The following is a 19,755-nucleotide window of genomic DNA, read 5'->3' on the forward strand; positions in this document are numbered from 1 at the left end:
AGGGAGTCCATGGACAGAACTCGCCGAAGTACCATTCACGACCACAGGAGGGAGTTCGACAACAGAATTCACAACAGTACCCCTTCCCCCTTGAGGAGGGGTCACCAAACTCTCACCAGAGTCCCCAGGCCGATTAGGATGAGCCAAATGAAAGGCACGAACTAGATCAGCAGCATGAACATCAGAGGCAAAAACCCAGGAATTATCTTCCTGACCATAACCCTTCCACTTGACCAGGTACTGGAGTTTCCGTCTCGAAACACGAGAATCCAAAATCTTCTCCACCACATACTCCAACTCCCCCTCAACCAACAACGGGGCAGGAGGATCAACGGAGGGAACCATAGGCGCCACATATCTCCGCAACAACGACCTATGGAACACATTATGGATGGCAAAAGAAGCTGGAAGGTCCAAACGAAATGACACAGGATTAAGAACTTCAGAAATCTTATATGGCCCAATGAAACGAGGCTTAAACTTAGGAGAGGAAACCTTCATAGGAACATGACGAGATGACAACCAAACCAAATCCCCAACACGAAGTCGGGGACCAACACAGCGCCGGCGGTTAGCGAAACGTTGAGCCTTCTCCTGGGACAATGTCAAATTGTCCACCACATGAGTCCAAATCTGCTGCAACCTGTCCACCACCGTATCCACACCAGGACAGTCCGAAGGCTCAACCTTCCTTGAAGAGAAACGAGGATGGAAACCAGAATTACAGAAAAAAGGAAAAACTAAAGTAGCCGAGCTGGCCCGATTATTAAGGGCGAACTCAGCCAAAGGCAAGAAGGACACCCAATCATCCTGATCAGCAGAAACAAAGCATCTCAGATATGTTTCCAAAGTCTGATTAGTTCGTTTGGTTTGGCCATTAGTCTGAGGATGGAAAGCCGAAGAAAAAGACAAATCAATGCCCATCTTAGCACAAAAGGACCGCCAAAACCTCGAAACAAACTGGGAACCTCTGTCCGAGACGATGTTCTCTAGAATGCCATGCAAACAAACCACATGCTGGAAAAACAATGGCACCAAATCAGAGGACGAAGGCAATTTAGACAAGGGTACCAAATGGACCATCTTAGAGAAGCGATCACAAACCACCCAAATAACCGACATCCTTTGAGAAACAGGGAGATCAGAAATAAAATCCATGGAAATATGCGTCCAGGGCCTCTTCGGGACCGGCAAGGGCAAAAGCAACCCACTGGCACGAGAACAGCAGGGCTTAGCCCGAGCACAAGTCCCACAGGACTGCACAAAAGAACGCACATCCCGCAACAAAGAAGGCCACCAAAAGGATCTAGCCACCAAATCTCTGGTACCAAAGATTCCAGGATGACCAGCCAACACCGAACAATGAACCTCAGAGATAACTCTACTAGTCCATCTATCAGGGACAAACAGTTTCTCCGTAGGACAACGGTCAAGTCTATCAGCCTGAAACTTCTGCAGCACGCGCCACAAATCAGGGGAGATGGCAGACAAAATTACCCCCTCTTTAAGAATACCCGCCGGCTCCGGAACACCCGGAGAATCAGGCACAAAACTCCTTGACAGGGCATCAGCCTTCACATTCTTAGATCCCGGAAGGTATGAAACCACAAAATCAAAACGGGAGAAAAAGAGCGACCATCGAGCCTGTCTAGGATTCAACTGCTTGGCAGACTCGAGATAAGTCAAATTCTTGTGATCCGTCAAGACCACCACGCGATGTTTAGCTCCTTCAAGCCAATGTCGCCACTCCTCGAATGCCCACTTCATGGCCAACAACTCTCGATTGCCAACATCATAATTGCGCTCAGCAGGCAAGAATTTTCTAGAAAAGAAGGCACATGGTTTCATCACCGAGCCATCAGAACTTCTTTGCGACAAAACAGCCCCTGCTCCAATCTCAGAAGCATCAACCTCGACCTGAAACAGGAGCGAAACATCTGGCTGGCACAACACAGGGGCAGAAGAAAAACGACGCTTCAACTCCTGAAAACCCTCTACAGCCGCAGAGGACCAATTGACCACATCAGCACCTTTCTTGGTCAAATCAGTCAACGGTTTAGCAATACTAGAAAAATTAGCGATGAAGCGACGGTAAAAATTAGCAAAGCCCAGAAACTTCTGCAGGCTCTTCACAGATGTCGGCTGAGTCCAATCATAAATGGCCTGAACTTTAACAGGATCCATCTCGATAGTAGAAGGGGAAAAAATGAAACCCAAAAATGAAACCTTCTGAACTCCAAAGAGACACTTTGACCCCTTCACAAACAAGGAATTCGCACGAAGGACCTGGAACACCATTCTGACCTGCTTTACATGAGACTCCCAATCATCCGAAAAGACCAAAATGTCATCCAAATATACAATCATGAATCTATCCAGGTACTCTACGAAGATGTCATGCATAAAGGACTGAAACACAGATGGAGCATTAGAAAGCCCGAATGGCATAACCAGGTACTCAAAATGGCCCTCGGGCGTATTAAATGCTGTTTTCCATTCATCGCCCTGTTTAATTCGCACAAGATTATACGCCCCTCGAAGATCTATCTTGGTGAACCAACTAGCCCCCTTAATCCGAGCAAACAAATCAGACAGCAGCGGCAAAGGATACTGAAAATTGACTGTGATCTTATTAAGAAGGCGGTAATCAATACAAGGTCTCAAGGAGCCATCCTTCTTGGCCACAAAAAAGAACCCTGCTCCCAATGGTGACGACGACGGGCGAATATGACCCTTCTCCAAGGATTCCTTTACATAACTCCGCATAGCGGCGTGCTCTGGCAAAGATAAATTAAACAGACGGCCCTTAGGAAACTTACTACCAGGAATCAAATTAATAGCACTGATAAAAACTCAGGGACTTCAGAAAGATTGGAAGACGAAATTGACAACAATGGAACATCACCATGTACCCCCTGACAACCCCAGCCAGACACAGACATAGATTTCCAATCCAACACTGGATTATGGACCTGTAGCCATGGCAACCCCAAAACGACCACATCTTGCAGATTATGCAACACCAAAAAGCGAATATCCTCCAATGGTCAATTGAGTCCAGTACTGAGGCTTATTCCTGGCCAAAGGCGTAGCATGAATTCCTCTCAATGGAATAGGATACTGCAAGGGCTCCAAGAAAAAACCACAGCGCCTGGCAAACTCCAAGTCCATCAAATTCAGGGCAGCGCCTGAATCCACAAATGCCATAACAGAATAGGACGACAGAGAGCAAATCAGAGTAACGGACAAAAGAAATTTAGACTGTACCGTACCAATGGTGGCAGACCTAGCGAACCGCTTAGTGCGCTTAGGACAATCGGAGATAGCATGAGTGGATTCACCACAGTAAAAACGCAGCCCATTCCGACGTCTGTGTTCTTGCCGTTCAGCTCTGGTCAAAGTCCTATCACACTGCATAGGCTCAGGCCTATGCTCAGAGAATACCGCCAGATGGTGCACAGCTTTGCGCTCACGCAAGCGCCGATCGATCTGAATGGCCAAGGACATAGACTCATTCAGACCAGCAGGCATGGGAAATCCCACCATGACATCCTTAAGGGCTTCAGAAAGACCCTTTCTGAAAATTGCCGCCAGGGCACACTCATTCCACTGAGTAAGCACAGACCACTTTCTAAACTTCTGACAGTACACCTCCGCTTCATCCTGACCCTGACACAAAGCCAGCAAGATTTTCTCTGCCTGATCCACTGAATTTGGTTCATCATAATGCAATCCAAGCGCCAGAAAAAACGCATCAACATCACGCAATGCAGGATCTCCTGGCGCAAGGGAAAATGCCCAGTCTTGAGGGTCACCACGTAACAAAGAAATAATGATTTTTACTTGTTGAACGGGGTCACCAGAGGAGCGGGGTTTCAAAGCTAGAAACAGTTTACAATTATTTTTGAAATTCAAGAACTTAGATCTATCCCCAGAAAATAAATCAGGAATAGGAATTCTAGGCTCTAACATAGGATTCTGAACCACAAAATCTTGAATGTTTTGTACCCTTGCAGTGAGATGATCCACACAAGAGGACAGACCTTGAATGTCCATATCTACACCTGTGTCCTGAACCACCCAAAGGTTTAGGGGAAAAGAAAGACAAAACACAGAAAAAAAATGGTCTCAGAACTTCTCTTATCCCTCTATTGAGATGCATTAATACTTTGGGCCAGCTGTACTGTTATGGACCTGGTGGTTAGGAGCACCCGGCACGACCTGATAGTTAAACTCACACAGGACAAGCTCTGGGATGTGGGAGCTCTGCTGACCGCAAGCCCTAATCCTATCACAACAACTAGAAATAGCCGTGGAGCGTTCCTGACACTCCCTAGACACCTCTTCACAACCTAAGAGCTAGCTAGCCCTAGAGATAGAAAATATAGCCTACCTTGCCTCAGAGAAATTCCCCAAAGGAAAAGGCAGCTCCCCACATATATTGACTGTGAGTAACGATGAAAGTCACAAACGCAGAAATGAAACAGGTTTCAGCAAAGAGAGGCCAGACTTACTAAATAAACAGAGGATAGGAAAGGTATCTTTGCGGTCAGCACAAAAACTACAAAAGACCACGCAGAGTGTGCAAAAAGACCTCCGCACTGACTCACGGTGCGGAGGTGCCACTCTGCATCCCAGAGCTTCCAGCTAGCAAAACAAAATCATGATACCAGCTGGACAAGGAAACAATGAACAAATAATAACTATCAGGAACTTAGCTTCTGCTGGAGAAGACAGGTCACCAGAAAGATCCAAGATCGAACTGAACCAATGCAGGAACATTGACAGCTGGCAAGGAGTAACAATCTGAGTGGAGTTAAATAGAGCAGCCAACCAAAGGATAAACCACGTCACCTGTGTAAGGAACCTCAGAAGCAGCAGCTTCACTCACAGCCACCAGAGGGAGTCCATGGACAGAACTCGCTGAAGTACCATTCACGACCACAGGAGGGAGTTCGACAACAGAATTCACAACAGCTGACACACACAGCAAAACTTCTTGCCACAGCTCGCATTGATGTGCCATCCTGGATGAGCTGCACCACCTGAGCCACTTTTGTGGGTTGTAGAGTCCGTCTCATGCTACCACGAGTGTGAAAGCACAACCAACATTCAAAAGTGACCAAAACATCAGCCAGAAAGCATTGGTACTGAGATGTGGTCTGTGGTCCCCATGCGCAGAACCACTCCTCTATTGAGTGTGTCTTGATAATTGCCAATAATTTCCATCTGTTGTCAATTCCATTTCCACAACAGCATGTGAAATTGATTGTCACACAGTGTTGCTTCCTAAGTGGATAATTTGATTTCACAAAAGTTTGATTTACTTGGAGTTATATTCTGTTGTTTAAGTGTTCCCTTTATTTTGTTGAGCAGTGTATATATATGCCCACACATGCAGGATAGACAGATAGATTGGATAGATAGACAGATAGATAGATAGATATCTCTCCCTATGTGAATATATCTATCTATCTATCTATCTATATATATATATATATATATATATATATATTCAGTATATACAGTGGATATGGAAAGTAATCAGACCCCTTTAAATGTTTCACTCTTTGTTTCATTGCAGCCATTTGGTGAATTCGAAAAAGTAAATTTTTTTCTCATTAATGTACACTCCGCTCCCCATCTTGACTGAAAAAAACCAGAAAGGTAGAAATTTTGCAAATTTAATAAAAAAAGATAAACTGAAATATTACATGGTCATAAATATTCAGACCCTTTGCTCAGACACTCATATTTAAGTCACATGCTGTCCATTTCCTTGTGATCCTCCTTGAGATGGTTCTACTCCTTCATTGGAGTCCAGCTGTGTTTAATTAAACTGATAGGACTTGATTTGGAAAGGCACACACCTGTTTATATAAGAAATCACAGCTCCCAGTTCTTGTCAGACCAAATGAGAATCATGAGGTCAAAGGAACTGGCCAATGAGCTCAGAGGCAGAATTGTGTCAAGACACAGATATGACCAATGTTAAAACAGAATTTCTGCAGTACTCAAGGTTCCTAAGAGCACAGTGGCCTCTATAATCCTTAAATGGAAGAAGTTTGAGACCACCAGAAGTCTTCCTAGACCTTGCCATCCAGCCAAACTGAGCAATCGTGGGAGAAGAACCTTGATGAGAGTGGTAAAGAAGAACCCCAAGATCACTGTGGCCGACCTGCAGAGATGCAGTAGGGATATGGGAGAAAGTTCCACAAAGTCAACTATCACTGCAGCCCTCCACCAGTCGAGCCTTTATGGCAGAGTGGCCCCACAAAAGCCTCTCCTCAGTGCAAGACATATGAAAGCCCGCATAGAGTTTGCTAAAAAAAACGCATGAAGGACTCCCAGACTATGAGAAATAAGATTCTCTGGTCTGATGAGACGAGGATAGACCTTTTTGGTGATAATTCTAAGCGGTATATGTGAGGAAAACAAGGCACTGCTCATCACCTGCCCAATACAATCCCAACAGTGAAAAATGGTGGTGGCAGCATCATGCTATTGTTGTTTTCAGCTGCAAGGACAGGACAACTGGTTGTCAGTGAAGGAAACATGAATGCGGCCAAGTACAGAGATATCCTGGATGAAAACCTCTTCCAGAGTGCGCTGGACCTCAGACTTGGCCTAAGGTTCACCTTCCAACAAGAAAATGACCCTAAGCACACAGCTAAAATAACAAAGGAGTGGCTTCAGAACATCTCTGTGACCATTCCTGACTGGCCCAGCCAGAGCCCTGACTTAAACCCAATTGAGCATCTCTGGAGAGACCTGAAAATGCCTGTCCAACAACGTTCATCATCCAACCTGACGGTACTGGAGAGGATCTGCAAGGAAGAATGGCAGAAAATCCCCAAATCCAGGTGTGAAAAACTTGTTGCATCATTCCCAAGAAGACTCATGGCTGTACTAGCTCAAAAGGGTGCTTCTTCTCAATACCGAGCATACTTCTGACCATGTGATATTTCAGTTTTTCTTTTTTAATAAATTTGCAAAAATTACTACATTTCTGTTTTTTTTTTCAGTCAAGATGGGGTGCAGAGTATACATTAATGAAAAAAAAATGAACATTTTTGAATTTACCAAATGGCTGTAATGAAACAAAGAGTGAAAAATTTAAAGGGGTCTGAATACTTTCCGTACTCACTGTATATACAGTATAATGCATACCGTATATACTCGAGTATAAGCCGAGATTATAAGCCCATTTTTTTCAGGCTGAAAGTGCCCCTCTCGGCTTATACTCGAGTCATTGTCCCTGGGGGGTCGGCAGGGGAGGGGGACATACAGTACAGACCAAAAGTTTGGACACATCTTCTCATTTAAAGACTTTTCTATATTTTCATGACTATGAAAATTGTACATTCACAGTGAAGGCATCAAAACTATGAATTAACACATGTGGAATTATATACTAAACAAAAAAGTGTGAAACAACTGAAATTATGTGTTATATTCTAGGTTCTTCAAAGTAGCCACCTTTTGCTTTGATGTACAATTTTCATAGTCATTAAAATACAGAAAAATCTTTAAATGAGAAGGTGTGTCCAAACTTTTGGTCTGTACCGTACTCACTTGCTCCTGGCGCGTTTCTGCATCTCTGATGGTCTCCAGGCGCCGGCAGCTCTTCCAGCTTTGAGTGGTCACATGGTACCACTCATTACAGTAATGAATATGGAGCATCTTATGGGGCCCATCATAAACTTTATGGAGCATTATATGAGGCGTATTTTGTATGGAGCATCTTATGGGGGCCATCATGAACTTATGGAGCATTATATGGGGCTCCTGATTCAATACGGATATTCAAAAACACTTAACCTACTGATGTCTCAACTAATTTTACTTTTATTGGTATCTATTTTTATTTTTGACATTTATTGGTAGCTGCTGCATTTTCCATCCTAGGCTTATACTCGAGTCATTAAGTTTTCCCAGTTTTTTGTGGCAAAATTAGGGGTCTCGGCTTATACTCGGGTCGGCTTATACTCGAGTATATACGGTAGATTAGATTTTTTGTTAAATATAAGATATTGCCATCAATCAACTAATGCCAAATGTACAGTGTATGACTTTCTAAATAAAGTGTGTTCATAGTACATAGATGTGTTGGGTATTGTTACATATACCACTGGAATCATTAAGCAGATGATGGATAACAGCATTTATTAGTAGTAGACTCCATATTCTTTGTGTCGCATACCTGCATTTCACTACTGATCTGGTGTTAAAGGTCACATTCACAATAACAAAATCTCTTCCTCCCATCAGCAAACCTGAATCCGGAGCGATACGGACACAGAAGTGGCTGTAGTCTGGACAGCAGTTGGCAAGTTTCTCACAGGTTGCGTGACAGGAGCACTCGTCTAGGACTTGCCCACACTGACTTGAGCAGGATCTGGATCCTAGACAAACCGAATATTTTACTGTATGACAGATTATAACAAATTGTATTACAAACATTTACTGAAATGTAAATTATTTATCAAACGTTAAAATTCCCGAGGTGGCACTAGTGAGAAACATAGAGTATATGGTATGTGTAGGAAAACCAGGCATCAGGCATGCTGCAATAATACAGTAGTATAAATTATACAGTAACAGCATAGTAGTCTTGCAAAATGTTGCAAACACTTTATTATCAAGTAAATACTGTACAGTGCATGTAGAATTTGCTGCCATATTGTACACATTTCTATTGCTACCATAGAGTGGGCAAATATCACATCCAACAGCATCAACAGTAAGAGTGCCGCAATGAATGCTTCAATCTCATGCAGAAGACTATCCCATTGCCAGGAGATAACCTTCTAGAAACTTGCAGGAAAGGAAAGCGATGTGAGAAAAGTAAAAAGATGTTGCTGAGCAATGTTGCATGGATCAGAAAAAGTTGAAAATGCAGTCTAATGACGCCTAACAAGAAAAAACAATGTTTAAAAGCACAATTATATTTTCAACCAACTTTTCAGAATAAACTACCTTGTATGTACATGGGGAATACCGTTATTGATGTCCATTTTCTAACTTGTATTCAGCATTTTCACCAGTTTTGCCCTCTGCAATCTCTTAATTTGCAACTGACTGTGCTGTTGGGTGAAGACTGCTGCTATAATGTCTTTCATTCACATCACAGTAATTCCAGCTTTCTTTTTTTGCTTTGGTAGCTTACAGACAGAAGCAAGCGCATGGAGTAAATAATTCAGCAGTAATGAACAGTGTTGATGTGAATCCAGCTCTGGGGTGTTGCAAACTACTTTTTGGAAAGCTTAGCACTATCTTTCTGTCTCTCTGTCACAGGGTCCTTCTTCGGTACCACATAATCTACAGAGCTAGAGTATAGTAAACAATTCCAAGACCTTTATTTAGGCAAAAATACGAATGGTCCATATACGATCCACCACACAAAGGAAAAAATAGTCCAGAACACGAATGCAGTTCAGTAACAGGATAAAAGTCCAACAATCCAGCAGACAGAGGATCACATAGTCCACATACTCTTCTTTTTCTCTGATATGCTGTGAACACATCATCATTCCACACAGGACTGATCTGTGTCTCACCTCCCTGATATTTTAAGTCTCCCTCCTTTTCACAGGTCAGGACTGGGAAGGTCTCAGGCACTCATTGTTTCAACAAGCTAGGTCAACATGTCATTATCATATTAGCAAACGATACAGTACTGTGGGAGCTGATATCAGATGGCAGCAACAGCCATTCATCAATTAGCCAATAACTCCTTCTACAAGAGAACACCATGAAAATAAGTAAAATAGAAATATACACAAAAATGATACCCACATAGCATATCACACCATCACACTCTCCAATTGCTTGTTTACTCCTCCTCAACTCTCTTCCCTCCATAGCATATAATAGGGGGTGTAACCTGATACCTCTCCCTGTTGTTGTCTATCTTGTCTAGATCAAGATAGCATTGAGCTGTCTTTTGTAAGTGGATGGTGAGTTCGGGTGGCTGGGAAGTGGGAGAAGTGGTGTATAAGTGGAGAAAGAAGCATATTTTCTGCCAAGATACCGTAAAAAGTTTGTTAGATTTAGCTGTACTTTTGAATTATGCAAATTTTGTTGAAAAAACAGTGGCCATTTTAGTTGTAATTCTCATACCTTTAATACACGTTGTTTCTTCACCAGACCAGTTACCATCAGCCTGGCATATTCTCTGTCCAGATCCAATCATCACAAAGCCTTTATTGCAACTTAATATGATGACAGAACCAACTAAGTAATTTGTCCCGTTCTTTGTGCCATTTGCTGGTGGAGCAAGCCAGCCACATGTGACCACTGTAAAAAGAAAAAATACATCTATAAAATATAGCATGCTAGTTCTTTTCTCCTTATTCATTGCTATCATCTGCTACATGCGCTAGGATGCATCAGGCAGCTATCTACTCCATTTGCCTCAAAGATTCAGGGGATCATTTCAAATGTAAGAAATGTGTGTGTGAAAGCTACACTACCTCTCCACCAGCAGGCAATGACTGGGCACTAAACACACAAATACTCAGACACTGCTTATACCAAAAACGATTGTGAATAAGCATTGTATAAATGAGGAGATGAGCTACCTTGAGGCAAAGGTTCGGAGGTCATCTCCTTCCTCATTACTCCACCAATTGTAAATAATAATAACAGCATGATATTTACAAAGATATTTAATGGCAGAATGTTTTGGTCTTGTTCCAATAAACGGCACATTCCAAAACAAATAGGAACTTAAAGTGAACCTGTCAGCAGGATTTTGCTAAGTAAACTACAGAAATTGTCAGGTTGGCAGTGTTAAACTGATTAAAATGATACCTGGGATTAAGAATCAATGTTAAAAGTTTTCAGTTAATGATATGCTCGTGCTCCGGGGCAGGACTGTAGGCATAGTCTTATCATCCTGCTCCAAGCCAGAGAAACCAAGGAATGACCTGCCCACAAGCCACATGAAAAGCACAAGCATATTCCTCATCATAGAGACAAAGAGAGAAACAGACAGGTGTTGCTTCATGGTGGGCCTTTAGGAAGGTCTCTTCTTGGTTTATCTGACTTAGAGCAGGAAGATAAGACTCTGCCTACAGTCCCGCCACAGAGCACGGGCATCTCATTAACCGAAAACCTCTAACAACGATTACACAAGAACCACAAGACAAATTTCTTCACCCCAGGTATCATTTTAACACTGAAAACGTGACAATGCCTGTAGTTTACTTAGCAAAATCCTGCTGACAGGTTCACTTTAAGCAGCCTCCTACCTTCTTAAACAGCTTCTTACTATACAGACTCCCAGCCCTGCATATGTAGTATTGTACAGCGCAAACTCCCATTAGAGTTGTGGATATACTGTATATTGGCAGTTTCAAAAGTTTATATACAGGTGGTGGATGTATAGATGCTGCAAAGAAAAATCTACTTAAAGGGGTTAACCTAAGAAGATATGGAGGAGTGGAGCCGGACTGACCAGAGGAATGCATGTTCCTTCGCAATGCCTGACAGGACTGCTGCTCTGACAGGACCTCTGTCTTGTACTTCACCAGTCCCGTCCTGAAATTTCGGATAGTGTGTGATTGATGTAAACTGCCATCATAGAATCCTGATAGCGGGCAGTAGATAAACAATACCTTTTTGCTAAATGAAGGTATATAGAAAAATACTTAATATTTAAATGTGTATTATTTATTTTATTCATTTATTTTAGCACATTTTTCGGAGAACCTTTTTAACCCCTTCATGACCCAGCCTATTTTGACCTTAAAGACCTTGCCGTTTTTTGCAATTCTGACCAGTGTCCCTTTATGAGGTAATAACTCAGGAACGCTTCAACGGATCCTAGCGGTTCTGAGATTGTTTTTTTCATGACATATTGGGCTTCATGTTAGTGGTAAATTTAGGTCAATAAATTCTGCGTTTATTTGTGATAAAAACGGAAATTTGGCGAAAATTTTGAAAATTTCGCAATTTTCACATTTTGAATTTTTATTCTGTTAAACCAGAGAGATATGTGACACAAAATAGTTAATAAATAACATTTCCCACATGTTTACTTTACATCAGCACAATTTTGGAAACAAAATTTTTTTTTGTTAGGAAGTTATAAGGGTTAAAATTTGACCAGCGATTTGTCATTTTTACAACGAAATTTACAAAACCATTTTTTTTAGGGACCACCTCACATTTGAAGTCAGTTTGAGGGGTCTATATGGCTGAAAATACCCAAAAGTGACACCATTCTAAAAACTGCACCCCTCAAGGTACTCAAAACCACATTCAAGAAGTTTATTAACCCTTCAGGTGCTTCACAGCAGCAGAAGCAACATGGAAGGAAAAAATGAACATTTAACTTTTTAGTCACAAAAATTATCTTTTAGCAACAATTTTTTTATTTTCCCAATGGTAAAAGGAGAAACTGAGCCACGAAAGTTGTTGTCCAATTTGTCCTGAGTACGCTGATACCTCATATGTGGGGGTAAACCACTGTTTGGGCGCACGGCAGGGCTTGGAAGGGAAGGAGCGCCATTTGACTTTTTGAATCAAATATTGGCTCCACTCTTTAGCGGACACCATGTCACGTTTGGAGAGCCCCCGTGTGCCTAAAAATTGGAGCTCCCCCACAAGTGACCCCATTTTGGAAACTAGACGCCCCAAGGAACTTATCTAGATGCATAGTGAGCACTTTGAACCCCCAGGTGCTTCACAAATTAATCCGTAAAAATGAAAAAGTACTTTTTTTTCACAAAAAAATTCTTTTAGCCTCAATTTTTTCATTTTCACATGGGCAACAGGATAAAATGGATCCTAAAATGTGTTGGGCAATTTCTCCTGAGTACACCAATACCTCACATGTGGGGGTAAACCACTGTTTGGGCACATGGTAAGGCTCGGAAGGGAAGGAGCGCCATTTGACTTTTTGAATGAAAAATTATTTCCATCGTTAGCGGACACCATGTCGCGTTTGGAGAGCTCCTGTGTGCCTAAACATTGGCGCTCCACCACAAGTGACCCCATTTTGGAAACTAGACCCCCCAAGGAACTTATTTAGATGCCTAGTGAGCACTTTAAACCCTCAGGTGCTTCACAAATTGATCTGTAAAAATGAAAAAGTACTTTTTTTTCACAAAAAAATTCTTTTCGCCTCAATTTTTTCATTTTCACATGGGCAGTAGGGTAAAATGGATCATAAAATTTGTTGGGCAATTTCTCCCGAGTATGTCGATACCTCATATGTGGGGGTAAACCACTGTTTGGGCACTCGGCAGGGCTCGGAAGGGAAGGCGCGCCATTTGACTTTTTGAATGGAAAATTAGCTCCAATTGTTAGCGGACACCATGTCGCGTTTGGAGAGCCCCTGTGTGCCTAAACATTGGAGCTCCCCCACAAGTGACCCCATTTTGGAAACTAGACCCCCCAAGGAACTTATCTAAATGCATATTGAGCACTTTAAACCCCCAGGTGCTTCACAGAAGTTTATAACGCAGAGCCATGAAAATAAAAAATAATTTTTCTTTCCTCAAAAATGATTTTTTAGCCTGGAATTTCCTATTTTGCCAAGGATAATAGGAGAAATTGGACCCCAAATATTGTTGTCCTGTTTGTCCTGAGTACGCAGATACCCAATATGTGGGGGTAAACCACTGTTTGGGCGCACGGCAGGGCTCGGAAGGGATGGCACGCCATTTGGCTTTTTAAATGGAAAATTAGCTCCAATCATTAGCGGACACCATGTCACGTTTGGAGAGCCCCTGTGTGCCTAAACATTGGAGATCCCCCAGAAATGACACCATTTTGGAAACTAGACCCCCAAAGGAACTAATCTAGATGTGTGGTGAGGACTTTGAACCCCCAAGTGCTTCACAGAAGTTTATAACGCAGAGCCATGAAAAAAAAAAAAAATTATTTTCTCAAAAATGATCTTTTAGCCTGCAATTTTTTATTTTCCCAAGGGTAACAGGAGAAATTTGACCCCAAAAGTTGTTGTCCAGTTTCTCCTGAGTACGATGATACCCCATATGTGGGGGTAAATCACTGTTTGGGCACATGCCTGGGCTCGGAAGTGAAGTAGTGACGTTTTGAAATGCAGACTTTGATGGAATGCTCTGTGGGCGTCACGTTGCGTTTGCAGAGCCCCTGATGTGGCTTAACAGTAGAAACCCCCCACAAGTGACCCCATTTTGGAAACTAGACCCCCAAAGGAACTTATCTAGATGTGTGGTGAGCACTTTGAACCCCCAAGTGCTTCATAGAAGTTTATAATGCAGAGCCGTGAAAATAATAAATACGTTTTCTTTCCTCAAAAATAATTATTTAGCCCAGAATTTTTTATTTTCCCAAGGGTTACAGAAGAAACTGGACCCCAAAAGTTGTTGTCCAGTTTCTCCTGAGTACGCTGATACCCCATATGTGGGGGTAAACCACTGTTTGGGCACATGCCGAGGCTCGGAAGTGAAGTAGTGACGTTTTGAAATGCAGACTTTGATGGAATGCTCTGTGGGCGTCACATTGCGTTTGCAGAGCCCCTGATGTGGCTTAACAGTAGAAACCCCCCACAAGTGACCGCATTTTGGAAACTAGACCCCGAAAGGAACTTATCTAGATGTGTGGTGAGCACTTTGAACCCCCAAGTGCTTCATAGAAGTTTATAATGCAGAGCCGTGAAAATAATAAATACGTTTTCTTTCCTCAAAAATAATTATTTAGCCCAGAATTTTTTAATTTTCCCAAGGGTAACAGGAGAAATTTGACCCCAATATTTGTTGTCCAGTTTCTCCTGAGTACGGTGATACCCCATATGTGGGGGTAAACTACTGTTTGGGCACATGCCGGGGCTTGGAATTGAAGTAGTGACGTTTTGAAATGCAGACTTTGATGGAATGCTCTGCGGGCGTCACGTTGCGTTTGCAGAGCCCCTGATGTGGCTAAACAGTAGAAACCCCCCACAAGTGACCCCATTTTGGAAACTAGACCCCGAAAGGAACTTATCTAGATGTGTGGTGAGCACTTTGAACCCCCAAGTGCTTCATAGAAGTTTATAATGCAGAGCCGTGAAAATAAAAAATCATTTTTCTTTCCTCAAAAATTATGTTTTAGCAAGCATTTTTTTTGATTCACAAGGGTAACAGGAGAAATTGGACCCCAGTAATTGTTGCGCAGTTTGTCCTGAGTATGCTGGTACCCCATATGTGGGGGCAAACCACTGTTTGGGCACACGTCAGGGCTCGGAAGTGAGGGAGCACCATTTGACTTTTTGAATACGAGATTGGCTGGAATCAATGGTGGCGCCATGTTGCGTTTGGAGACCCCTGATGTGCCTAAACAGTGGTAACCCCTCAATTCTACCTCCAACACTAACCCCAACACACCCCTAACCCTAATCCCAACTGTAGCCATAACCCTAAACACACCCCTAACCACAACACTAACCCCAACACACCCCTAACCCTAACCACAACCCTAATTCCAACCCTAACCCTAAGGCTATGTGCCCACGTTGCGGATTCGTGTGAGATATTTTCGCACCATTTTTGAAAAATCCGCGGGTAAAAGGCACTGGGTTTTACCTGCGGATTTTCCGCGGATTTCCAGTGTTTTTTGTGCGGATTTCACCTGCGGATTCCTATTGAGGAACAGGTGTAAAACGCTGCGGAATCCGCACAAAGAATTGACATGCTGCGGAAAATACAACGCAGCGTTTCCGCGTGGTATTTTCCGCACCATGGGCACAGCGGATTTGGTTTTTCATATGTTTACATGGTACTGTAAACCTGATTGAACACTGCTGCGGATCCGCAGCCAAATCCGCACCGTGTGCACATAGCCTAATTCTAAAGGTATGTGCACACGCTGCGGAAAACGCTGCGGATCCGCAGCAGTTTCCCATGAGTTTACAGTTCAATGTAAACCTACGGAAACAAAAATCGCTGTGCCCATGCTGCGGAAAAACTGCACGGAAACGCAGCGGTTTACATTCCGCAGCATGTCACTTCTTTGTGCGGATTCCGCAGCGGTTTTACAACTGCTCAAATAGAAAATCGCAGTTGTAAAACCGCAGTGAAATGCGCAGAAAAACCGCGGTAAATCCGCCATAAATCCGCAGCGGTTTAGCACTGCGGATTTATCAAATCCGCAGCGGAAAAATCCGCAGAGGACCAGAATACGTGTGCACATACCGAAACCCTAACCCTAGCCCTAACCCTAACCCTACCCCTAGCCCTAACCCTAACCCTACCCCTAACCCTACCCCTACCCCTACCCCTACCCCTAGCCCTAACCCTAACCCTACCCCTAACCCTACCCCTAACCCTAACCCTAGCCCTAACCCTACCCCTAACCCTACCCCTACCCCTAACCCTAACCCTATTCTAACATTAGTGAAAAAAAAAAATGTCTTTATTTTTTTATTGTCCCTACCTATGGGGGTGACAAAGGGGGGGGTCATTTATTATTTTTTTTATTTTGATCACTGAGATATAATCTATCTCAGTGATCAAAATGCACTTTGGAACGAATCTGCCGGCTGGCAGATTCGGCGGGCGCACTGCGCATGCGCCCGCCATTTTGGAAGATGGCGGCGCCCAGGGAGAAGACGGACGGGACCCCGGCTGGATCGGTAAGTATGATGGGGTGGGGGGGACCACGGGGGGGGATCGGAGCACGGGGGGGAATCGGAGTGCGGGAGGGGTGGAACGGAGCACGGGGGGCGTGGAACGGAGCACGGGGGGGCTGGAATGGAGCACGGGGGGGTGGAACGGAGCACCGGGGGGGTGGATCGGAGTGCAGGGGGGGTGATTGGAGCACGGGGGGGTGATTGGAGCACGGGGGGAGCGGACAAGAGCACGGGGGGGAGCGGAGCACTGGACGGAGGGGAGCCGGAGCTGTGTACCGGACAGATCGGAGGTCCGGGGGGGCGATCGGTGGGGTGGGGTGGGGGCACACTAGTATTTCCAGCCATGGCCGATGATATTTCAGCATCGGCCATGGCTGGATTGTAATATTTCACCCGTTATAATAGGTGAAATATTACAAATCGCTCTGATTGGCAGTTTCACTTTCAACAGCCAATCAGAGCGATCGTAGCCACGAGGGGGTGAAGCCACCCCCCCTGGGCTAAACTACCACTCCCCCTGTCCCTGCAGATCGGGTGAAATGGGAGTTAACCCTTTCACCCGGCCTGCAGGGACGCCATCTTTCCATGACGCCACATAGGCGTCATGGGTCGGAATGGCACCGACTTTCATGACGCCTACGTGGCGTCAAAGGTCGGGAAGGGGTTAAGAAGCTAAATCGGGGCCAGCTTTGCTAACCAGAAACCTTGGTAAATTGCAAGCAATTGAAATATTATGGGAATTATTAGTATAATTACTAGGTGGAACTTCTTTATGGCTGGTCCAGCCACAACTAAGGGAAAAGCTAAACTCTTATTGGGTAAATATGTGCAGAAAATGGACATAACAAATAAAAAAAAAAGAAAATAAAGTATTTTTACCAGGTTGAAGGCTGTTCACCAATGCTTCGTGACTGCTATACGAGATCTTAGTAGCATTACCAATTATCAAACTATTTGTTGTTAAGACGTCAAATCTGCAGAAGATATCTTCACCACACAGGTTTTTGGCTTCTTCAGTCAGAGTAACATTTTTACTTTCATCAACTTCAAATGTGGGAACAAAATCTGGGTCATGTTTTAGTTTATAGCTGCTGATAAGTTCTAGAGAGTCGTACTGAAAAAGTGAGCTTGCTTCTGTCACAGCCCCTGGAGGAGAGAGATGACACATAGCGACATTTTATTTTGGTATGCTATTTCAGTTTAACCATTTAAAGACCAAGGCCTTGCAAAGGATTGGCTTCCGCAGCAAAATGTTACCTATATAATAATACATTCAACAAACGAATATATCAGGTTTTAATGCACACACATGGAATATTAATGTAGCTCACACCCCGAACAGGGATCTCTTCGTTTTTTAAGTTGAATTTTAAAAAAAGGCAAAAATGCAAATAGCCTTCTGTTTTTCCTTTTGTAATTTAACCTATCTAACAAAATAAACTTTTTACTTAGACAGGTTGTCCATCCTAAAATGAAAAATGTCTGTGTCACTCTGTGTGACTGCAGACCTATGGATCCCCCCAGGGCCAGCACTGTGCGCTGCGACGATTCATAGTTCCATAAGTTGAAAAAAGACCTAGGTCCACCAAGTTCAACCTTTCTCCACCAATTGCACATTTTGTCACTAAATTAACTATAACCCACAATTTTTTATGCATATTGAGGAAATCATCTAGCCCCTTTTTAAAATCGGTATAGTTTCTGCCATTACTACCTCTTGTGGTAGGGTATTCCACATTCTGACTGCTCTAACTGTAAAGAACCATTTCCTATTTAGCTGCCTTTTTTCACCCCTAATGAGTGCCCCCTGGTCCTTAGTATGAACCTTGGAAGGAATAAGTCATGTGCCACTCCTTTGTACTGACCATACATATATTTATACATGCAAATACTAGATAAACAAATCACAATGGAGCTATTCACACTGTGCCTGTAACCAAAGCAGCAGGCAGTCTGGCAGATGTGGTGTGTAAAACTGCCTTGAAAACAATAAATGAATGAACGGTGAAAGAAAGATTGCTGCGCTAGGAGGCACTTACAGGTACATGTGTTATCCTGTGGGGGATGGTCAGGCTTGCATAGTTGTTTGCTGCACAATGTCCGAGTGTGTCAGATGAAGGAGCGTCCTCCCAGAGCTGCAGCACCCTGTGGAGATGCTGATGGTCAAAGCGGTTGGCCTTGGCCGATGGCGCCGCTGTAGGAGTAGCATGGTGAATGGGAGGCGTGGCTAAATGGTGATGTCACCTGTCGGTGGATGACGGATGTGTGTGGGGGCCAATCCTGACGCGTTTCGAAGGAGCCGTCCCTCTTTCTCCAGGTATGGCTCCTACAATGCTGTTGTTCATTTATATGTGTGCACGCCTCTCCTGCTGCTCAATCTAACTGCAACTGACACATTGTGTTGCAGTTGCATAGGACAAGTCTTAACAATTGTATAAATGAGGCCTGTTGGGGCAGCACGGTGGCTCAGTGGTTATAAGTGCTGCTATAGAGCACTGAGATCCTGAGTTCTAATCCCACCAAGAACAACATCTACAAGGAATTTGTATGATCCCTCTGCTTGCTTGGGTTTCCTCCAGGTACTCTGGTTTTCCCCCACACTCTAAAGACATACTGATAGGGAATCTAGATTATGAGCCCCAATGGGGACAGAAAACAAAAACAAAGGATTTGCAAGTTCTTGACAGTTATTATTTTTTGTAAGATGGTGGCAGACTCAACTTCAACCCTTTTTCAAAATATATGTTGTGGCAATGTTAATATTCACAAAATAGATCAAACTGGACCTAATATTAAACAGGCCAGGTTTTGTCACCCAGTGCAGATAATGGCTGTTTTTACTTTACTACCTTTCCACGACCAATTGTTCAATTCTTTTATTGTTAGGTAATAATGTAATTCCTCTCAAGAGGTAACTGCATCAGTTCTTATTCTTGTAATGTAATAAATCAATGGGATCGGTGATATCTGCAATCCCCTCTCTCTAACAGCCCCATGGTTTGCCTTAATGGAGTATACAGTGTTCATCAAAATTGAGTACATCTCTTGTGAAAAGAAAGATTTTAATCAAGATCTCACTGAACACAAGAATAATTTCCAAAATTTTGAGAAGACTGAATTGCATAAAACATTTTTAACTCATAACATGAAAGTAA

General features: G+C 43.3%; 1 protein-coding gene across 1 annotated transcript in view; it reads right to left on the reverse strand.

Annotated features, from left to right (window-relative positions):
* The window catches only part of SUSD2 (sushi domain containing 2), a 367,145-nt gene that overhangs the window by 113,175 nt on the left and 234,215 nt on the right, over positions 1–19,755 (reverse strand). Inside the window, exons 12-14 of the mRNA XM_069754446.1 lie at positions 17,480–17,746; positions 10,123–10,299; positions 8,204–8,405 (exon numbers count right to left, since the gene is read on the reverse strand). Coding sequence (XP_069610547.1) covers positions 8,204–8,405; positions 10,123–10,299; positions 17,480–17,746 — 646 coding nt within the window. The remainder of the gene's footprint in view (positions 1–8,203; positions 8,406–10,122; positions 10,300–17,479; positions 17,747–19,755) is intronic.

Source organism: Ranitomeya imitator, chromosome 1 (genome assembly GCF_032444005.1).
Source record: "Ranitomeya imitator isolate aRanImi1 chromosome 1, aRanImi1.pri, whole genome shotgun sequence".
Lineage (NCBI taxonomy): Eukaryota > Metazoa > Chordata > Amphibia > Anura > Dendrobatidae > Ranitomeya > Ranitomeya imitator.